Source organism: Triplophysa rosa, linkage group LG15 (genome assembly GCF_024868665.1).
Source record: "Triplophysa rosa linkage group LG15, Trosa_1v2, whole genome shotgun sequence".
Taxonomy (NCBI): domain Eukaryota; kingdom Metazoa; phylum Chordata; class Actinopteri; order Cypriniformes; family Nemacheilidae; genus Triplophysa; species Triplophysa rosa.
The window spans coordinates 2,519,777-2,528,368 of NC_079904.1; the positions used below are offsets into that span (position 1 = coordinate 2,519,777).

The window sequence follows — 8,592 nt, forward strand, 5'->3', positions numbered from 1 at the left end:
TATTTGAAAAACAGGCTTTATTTTGATGCAACAATGAAACACAGGTAACAAAAGTGCCTGTTCAACAGACACCCTCATAATAATACAAAAACAGATATCATTTACCACATCACGTGATAGAACAAACTCAAACGAATAACATAAAACACAAGAGTGCAGAATACAACTGAATGTATTAATACGAACAACTGTAAACAAGAAATCCATTGAAACGCCAGCATCAGGGAGCAATGGAGTTTATCAGGCAGCGCCATCTGGCGGCACTTCTGAGAATTTGGCATAAATGTCAAGTTCAATATTTTACATTCCGTTAAACTGAAAGATGCTACACTTGGTTCTCAACAGTACGAACGATCTGCTACCATGCAGATTTATGTCAGAAGTGTCCAAATCTTTTGGCGGATCTCAGGGAAGTTCGCGTCCATACAGCAGATGAGCAAATCCGTTCCCGTTCCCACGCGCGCCGATCGACAGACATCCCTTGTATGTTTTGCAACAACTTTCAGACCCACAGTTTGCAAAGCAGTAGACGTCGTCGTGGTCTGATAATAGTTTCATACTCAGTTTGTTCCTCCTCATCTGTGGCTGTACAAACGTCTCGGCACGCGATACAGACGGCTGCAGTTCTGCTTCTAGACACGTGATCTTCGGTGGCCTCTCTCTCTCCCAGCTGTTTTGGGTAGGTTCAGTCAGACTGCTGTTTAAAGTGACTCGAGACGTGCTCGTCGCTCTCGGGAGTTTTTACGCTGTCAGTGCGGACGATGCATGTGGGTCGATGGTGGTTGAGCATCACAATGAGCTGTTGTTTCTCCGATTTCAGATCCTCAATCTGAGACTTCAGACCCGAGTTCAACATCTCCAGCCGTTCAGACTCCTAATGGAACAACCGGGAGTGTTTGGTTAAATTGCGTCATCGTACATTTTTGTTCCAAATTATTTTTGTGGTCTCGCTTTATTTTACACCGTAGCCTGACCCCTAAATGAACGTCTATATTTTAAAGTCTGCCAAAAATTTAACTATAGCAAACTTAAAATGTCTCTGCACGGGACACATTTTGATTAAAGTCTAAGTACAGTATTATATGTAGTCCCAGTTACGTAGTAATAAAGTGAAATTCATGTTCTTCCCTCTATTGAAAACTCTAAACGTAAGTGAACTGTAATATTTATATTTTATTATAATATTTTATTCTGCTCACCTTCTGCAGAAAGTCTGTTCTTTCCTTTTTTCTGTTCCGACAGCGAGCGGCTGCGACTTTATTTTTTTCTCGCCTTCTTTTCTTGCGGTCGTCATTATCATCATCATCATCATCATCTGTCTGTGAGTCAGAATGTTCAGATCGTTAGAAACACGATTATTCGTTTATGTCTAGTTAAAGTTTCTATTCGTAAGCAACGCCAAGAAATGTTCCACAAAACTGTGACACGCAAGACTATCATTTGTGTCCATTTGGTGTCCACTAGGTGTCACTCTTGAACAGTTAAAGAGCCTTTACAGGTCAAAACTTTTTAAAGGATTCACAAATACCAGAACAATTTTTTACAGACCTCAAGCTTAGTTTTCTATATTTTTAAGACTTTAGAAATGTAACATTTGTTTTAATGAACAAAGTTCAGCATAGTGCATATATACTGTCATTTAAAATTGATTTATAATTATGAAATAATAACAAATGAATCAAATAACAGATCCTAGTCTAACAATAAAATTCAAAACAACTGAAAAGCACAAATGACTTGTTTTTATGATAAGCCTATTTAATTCAGCTATCTGAATTATAAAATAAGAAAGCATTTCATTTCAAAGACAGACTTTATTATCTTCAGTATTTTTATTAATAAACGTTGTGTTGAGTTCTCACCTCACTCTTAATGATGCTGAGCGGTCTCTTGCCATGTCTGTTCAGGATAAGAGGGGACAGAACAGCGCCGAGGCTGTAAAGTTCCGCCAGTTTGAGTTGGTCTGTTAAAGTGGTAGCAGAAATACCAGCCAGTGGACCGATGCTGGGCAGAGAACCGGCGGTGACCGTGGGATCAGGGATTTGACCAGGCATCATTACTGATTCAGAAAAAAAGAGAAGGGGATGTTATCGTTTCTGCACAATAAGTGCCACTACATGTGTGCATTTAAAACAAATATTATCTCTTAAGTTTAACAATACACGTTTTTACTTTGGAAGTTTTTAACAAAGACTGAGAAGCAACTATCAACGTCTTTACATGTCACAACGGAAAGCCACAGAGAATAATTGGAAGTTCATGGAAGTTTCCATGAGAGGAACATAAACATTTTAAATGTGCATGTAAATGTGCTTCTCTTAGAGTTCTAGGAAAACTTCAAGATTCCCAAGCGCACAACAACACCTACGCACATTAAAACTGAGACTCAAAACAGATTTTGAATGGTCTGTAAGGCCCATTACAGGATTATGTAACAGTCAAACATGCTGCAAATTCTCCAAATGTTTCTGTCCTGACAAACTACAACCTATGAGAATGAAAGCAGCCTGCAACAGAGCTGAAAGCACAACTGCAGATTCTCTCCTTTCAATGTTTCCAGTCTTTCCTGGTCGTCCTGTGGATTCGTTTTACCAAAGTGGTGATCTACGCATGTATATGTTCTTCAAACATGGATAGATCAATAAAATAGCGAAATAAAATTACAGAGATATAAGTACCATAGAATTTCAAGAAAGTTATACTAATCTGTACAAAAGCTTTGAGATTTTGGAGCATCTTTGCTTATCAATATCAAAACTGCACAGTGGTTGATAAAAATATATCTTTTTATCATTTAACCACAATTATATGAATTCATACATTCTGTGTATGCGACTCAGTTCAGTGAGTTTAGTATCCCACCGTTTTCACACAGATTTGGCTTCTAATACGAGTTTAGAAAACTGCATGTATTAAAAATCAATTACAGTAAAAATATTTGTTGTAAGTTTGAATGAAAAAAAGTTGCAATATTGCAAGCTACAAAAAACTGCAGTACGATTGTCCATGTTTATAATTAAATATTGTGAATATTCTCGTAATAAAAGAGTAAGGAGTTATGAACAAATATCACCCCCTCACTGAAAGCAAGTCTATATCCATGTAAATCTGCAATAATTCGGAGTGAACACGTTATTGGTTATAGTCTTTTGTTCAGATGGATCTCCACACCCTTATGTAACTGAAGCAAACATCTGCAGGCCGGATGAAACTTATTCGAGTCAAATGTTACAGATGTTTTCAAACACGAAGGATGATTCGACATTTAAATCGCGTCTTGCTTCAACACATTTCGTGCTGTAATTGCTAACACTGTTAAAGGCCTGCATTTGTCATTAAACGATCACAACACAATAGCAATAATGTAAAACACTTACTGGTTGTGCGCTCAGGGTTCGCGTCGGTTCGTCCGTTCAGTTCGTTTGTCGGTTCGTGTTGCATCAGCGCGCTTTAAGTATCGCTGTGTCTCTGGAATGCGGAACTCTGACGTCAACAGACATTATAAAAATAAAAGAGAATGAGCTTTAGGCTCCGCCCCTAGCAACCGAAAATACAAACAGAGCAACGAGTGGGACTCCCTCTTGTCTGACGGGATATCCCATCAAAACAAACACAAGAGAAAATATTGACTCACATAAGAAGCAGATTCGAGTTTCAGTGCGAATATTTTAGATTCCACAGTTCTTGAAAATCAGCAGTAAAAAAAATATGATAACATTTTAAAGTGATGAAATAATAGCTGTAACCGACTGATGAATACTAAATCCAGAAGGGATTTTTCCACACTTTTTGATAGAAAAGTATGTTATAGATTTCAATTTAAAAGGATTGAAAATATGTCAACTTGAATTTATATCTGTTTATGAATAAAGGCAATCATACAGAATGAGGTTAAGGAGCATTGTGATTGTTTTCTGTAACATACATTTGTGTTTTAAAAAGATGTTGTACTTTACTGTAAAAATGCTTTCGCAATTTTCAAGATGGACTAACAAATTCTGAAACTGCGATATGGGTCAACTCAAAAAATGACATTGAAACAACTAAACCGCAAAACCCTTTTTACAGTGTTTGTTATTTAATCTGTCAATTTGACTTTTGTAGCCAAAAGAGATCATCCAACCCAATGGGACTACTTGGTATAATAAAGGTAAATAAATAATAATAATTAAATGTATATATAAGCCTGAATGAAAAAAAATACATTTATGTATTAAAAATAAATATATATAATATAAAAATATTATTTAATACAGCTTGAAAAAACATTTTGCATTAATAAACACGGCCTGAATATAAAAACTGAAAACCTTTAAACGATTAAAACACATATTAAAACATACACTGTAAAACTTTGCTGTAATTTTGCTGCAGGTTTGCCATTTACAGTAGATTTAATTTACAATTTTGTTTTAAACATAAACTTACCTAGTTCTTATATTTTCTTTCATAAAACAAGACTAAATATCTCAGGTCACTTTTCTTGTTATGTTAATGTATCGTAACTTAAGAACCTTTAAATATTTTTACTAGAAAACAAAACAAAAATGCTTAGGAAGAATGTCATTTTTGCAGTGTAATGCCATGAGACCAGTCTCTTATTGCTCATTTTGAATCTCAAAAGTCAAAGTGTTTTAATTTTGATTAAAATAAAGTTTAAGTACTAATTGGAAAACATTAAGTAGATATCAAATCTCCAATAAGTTACTAGCAAACCTGCTGCAAGATTACAGCAAAGTTTTACTGTGTATAAACATACCAAAACCACGAAGAAGTACTCTGTAGAGTTAATTCTCCAAATAACACACAAATAACAAATAAAGAAACATTAAAAACAGAAAACCAAAATTTACATATATACAAATAGTAGGCCTATAGTGGAACATAATGTGATAATACGTACCTGGGTGAACTTGAGGAGAACTGATCTACACAGCCACTGTTGGACATATAATCCACGTTTATAACTGACTGTCTTGCTATTTTTCGCTAGGTTAGTCATTTAAAGGGATACTCCACCCAAAAATGAAACTTTTGTCATCATTTACTCAGCCTTAAGTTGATCCAAACCTGTATATACATTTCTGTTATTCATTCACTACCATGGGAAAAATTATTGTATCATGTTTTGTTGAACACAAAATTTGATATTTTGAGGAATTTAGGAAAGCAAACAGTTCTATGGCACCTTTGATTACCATTTACAATTGTCCTACTATGGTAGTCAATGATGTCCCAGAAATGTCAGTTGGTAACATTTTTCCAAATATTTTTCTTTGTATAAATTTATACAGGTTTGGAACAACTTGGGGGGGAGGGGAGTAATTCATGACAGAATTTTTATTGATGGGTGGAGTCCCTTAAGTTTTCCTGCAGATAATATGATATAGTACATGCATGAGAGAAACAGACTATACCTATTAACCTCATATACTGTATATGACATTATGTCTGGTTTGGCTGTCTGGAGCTGTTACTTTTACAATAAAACTTGTTTAGTTCCATTAAATATGGAAAGGAAGGTTTTTTAAAAGCTCAAAACAAGTACAGCTGGGCTCTATATTTTAAGCCAGAAATGTACAATTATGCCATTTGTTGTCATTAGGACCTCTATGCTACAATTGTTGTATTTAATTGTGTTTTGTCTGTTTAGACAGCTCTGGTGGTATTCATGGTTGTTATATTTTTAAAGATAAGACACAATTTAACGACCGGCAACATTTCACGTACGTTATTTTTTAGTGACATAGCCAGGCCAGATCATGTAAAGTCATCTCCACTTTACGTCAGGTTTTATTTTACAATAATGACAGGCTGACTGTACATAATCTATCATATATCACACCAATGTGAGAGAGGCACTCGCCTATAAAATGCCATTTTATGAACATACGTGCATCTCTTATTACAGATTAAATACAACAGACTTGAGTGGATCTTTTTGTGTGCACTGAAACACTAACAATTTTAGACATACCGCAGACATAATCACCTTACAGTCACAGACACACTTCCTCTTCTAGATTGGTTATCTGACAGCTTTATTGTATCATAGGTACAGTCATCAGGATTCATGAAGTCTAGGATTTTCGGACTGAAGTTAAATGTAATTTAAGAGAAGTTAATTGTGTCGTTGAATTCTAGGTCTTTGTCACACAGAAGTACTAAAAACATGGTTAAATGTCATTACCTACAATAAAACCACTGCAAAGTATGGCCTCAAATAACTTATTTCTTTGTTTAATAGCAGCAACTGATACAGTAATGAATTGACTGACTTTTAATTTTTTATTAAAAGTTACATTTATTTATAGATAAAAATAAATTCTTCTGCCAAGTTATGTGCATTAATCAGAATTTTATCCATTTTAAAACATAGCTCAGTCAGAACTATCTGCTTTATAATTGAATGTTTCAGTACTTTTCTTTATCACAGGAATGAGGATGTTCATGTTCAGCACCTGATGAGCAATGCTGACTAAGGTACTTCTGCGTCTGACAATCATATAAATAAACACTACCGAATGATGAACAGTTATTTTTGATCACCTCAAAGTGAGAAAACAGCAGCCAGACATTGTTCCAACTTTTCGGAAATATGGCACAATTGGAAAGACAGTCATTTGAAAATGCACAGGAGGTCAAATATATTTGAATTCTGACTTACTGGTTTATTTTTATGCATTGTTCAGGCAAAAATTATTTGTCAGTATCTTACATTTAAAAATATATACAAAGACATTATAAAAGAAGGTCTAACATTGTACCATGCAGGACAAATGCAGTAACTCTCATTGATGGGAACCGAAGAGACATTTGATACATGAGCTGTAGTCCAGATTGCTGTATATGTGACTGTAAACTTAATTATAAAATAGATAGTCTGGGATGCTGATACAGGGCCAATACACTTAAAGCACCTAAATAGGGTAAATAAAATTGTATTTTATTTACAATATGTCTGCTTATATGTTATGTAAAATTGCTTTATGTGAATATAGTCTATCTGTATGTTATGTGAATCATGTTATATTGAAACGACATCCTGAATTTGTCAAGAATGAAGGGGAAGTTGGTTTTGTTTTTGCTGCCAGTTTAAACTCATTAGCCCCAGAATATGTTGACTAATCATTTTACACTCTATGTAATATTTTACATAACAAATACAGAATATGTTACTGTATCAATAATCTACGAATTTCTGATATGTGTTTACAACAGTAAATCATCAATATATATTTGGGTCCAAAACACAATTGTTATTTTGACACAAATTAAATTGGAATATGTAAGATTCAGCACTATTTCGGTCACTAATCAAATATAAACAAATGTGTGACACTGCCCATCTTAACTCAGACAAAAGGTCAGATTGTCTTGCATGCATTGAAGCACACAAGATGCTCTTTGGAGCATTCTCAAATCATGATAGAATTGCATGGATCACCAGATTTTGCTCAAATTTGTGGAGTGCATGCTTGCGCCAGTGAATCTGTTTGTATAGAAAAGCAGCAAACAAAGCCTGCTATAATTTATTAAGAACAACAGAGTGAAAAAAACAAGCATTAATAGGCTAAATAAAAAACACAAGTCGTTTAATATTTTTGGACTCCAATGATTAATAAGGTGTAAATAAAAGAACAACAAGTTAATTACTCGAAATTAGCATTTATTTATGGCTAAGTTACTTGTATGCACAAGAGTTTAGCCACACAATATTTTATGATGTTTTTATATAAAATTAATACATTTTAGCAGTGCAGTCAAAAAATATTACATAAATAAGGAAAGGAAAATAAATGCTAAAACATTTATTTTGTTACAAACTCTTCGACCATGTGACCATGAATAAAGGCTGCCGCTAAATGACTGCAGCAATAAACGCTTTAAATATAGGCTACATTTGGTGGCCAAATCAAAACATTAAGACACATGTCGATTGTTTAATAACGGTAAATGCGATATAATGTACATTTATTCCTTTGTTTATTCATTTAGCAGAAGCTTATCCAGTTCCCGTAACCTACCGAGATGTCTCTCCGCTGCCCCTCCTCTCTCTCTCTCTCTCTCTCTCTCTCTCTCTCAGAGAGTGAGAGATTCCGGAAACCTTTCACTGGCGAAACGAGACTCTGGTGTTTCCATAGTGACAGAACAACATCGCATTACATTTCCAAATTTGGGCACGGAAAGCCGAGTGAAAAAAGCCGCGTGCGTAGAAAGACGCACTGACGTCATGCTCTTTTCGTTACGTCCCAGGCGGAGAGAAATATTCCGACCGTGATAGCAGTGCAAGTATCGACAAATTGGTGTGGGGTGAATCGATACACAGATACTTTCAAAAATACACTTTTAGAAAACCGAGCGCGATGATATGGGTTTGCGTGAAAAGAAAGACGTGTGACGCAAGACACGCACGGATGCGTGACAGTGCTGTTTAGGCGCTGTAGAAACGACCGGTGTGCAAAAAATAAAGGTGCTTTTTCGCGTGGACATTTTGCATGTGCAATAATAACCTGTTTGTTCTTTATTGATAGAAATTAGACTTTTACAACTCGCTCGCCATAAATAAAGCAAGAGACGCAACACTCCACA

The 8,592-nt window shown here is 35.1% G+C and overlaps 1 protein-coding gene across 1 annotated transcript; it reads right to left on the minus strand.

The window, feature by feature from the left end:
* Positions 1-3,492, minus strand: jdp2b (Jun dimerization protein 2b). The gene is made up of 4 exons (XM_057352885.1): positions 3,378-3,492; positions 1,863-2,059; positions 1,200-1,319; positions 1-874 (listed from the first exon to the last, which is right to left on the minus strand). Exons 1-4 carry the CDS (start codon positions 3,439-3,441, stop codon positions 686-688), a joined length of 570 nt encoding a protein of 189 aa, XP_057208868.1. The 5' UTR covers positions 3,442-3,492; the 3' UTR covers positions 1-685.
* Between the last annotated feature and the right edge of the window lie 5,100 nt (positions 3,493-8,592).

Bases quoted from the DNA above. Each gene is read 5' to 3' on its own strand.
- jdp2b (XM_057352885.1), bottom strand. From the start codon at position 3,441: ATGCAACACGAACCGACAAACGAACTGAACGGACGAACCGACGCGAAC. The intron at 1,320-1,862 runs GTGAGAACTCAA...TCTGACTCACAG, and splicing joins TCAGCATCATTAAGAGTGAG to ACAGATGATGATGATGATGA. The intron at 875-1,199 runs GTGAGCAGAATA...TTGTTCCATTAG, and splicing joins GAACAGACTTTCTGCAGAAG to GAGTCTGAACGGCTGGAGAT.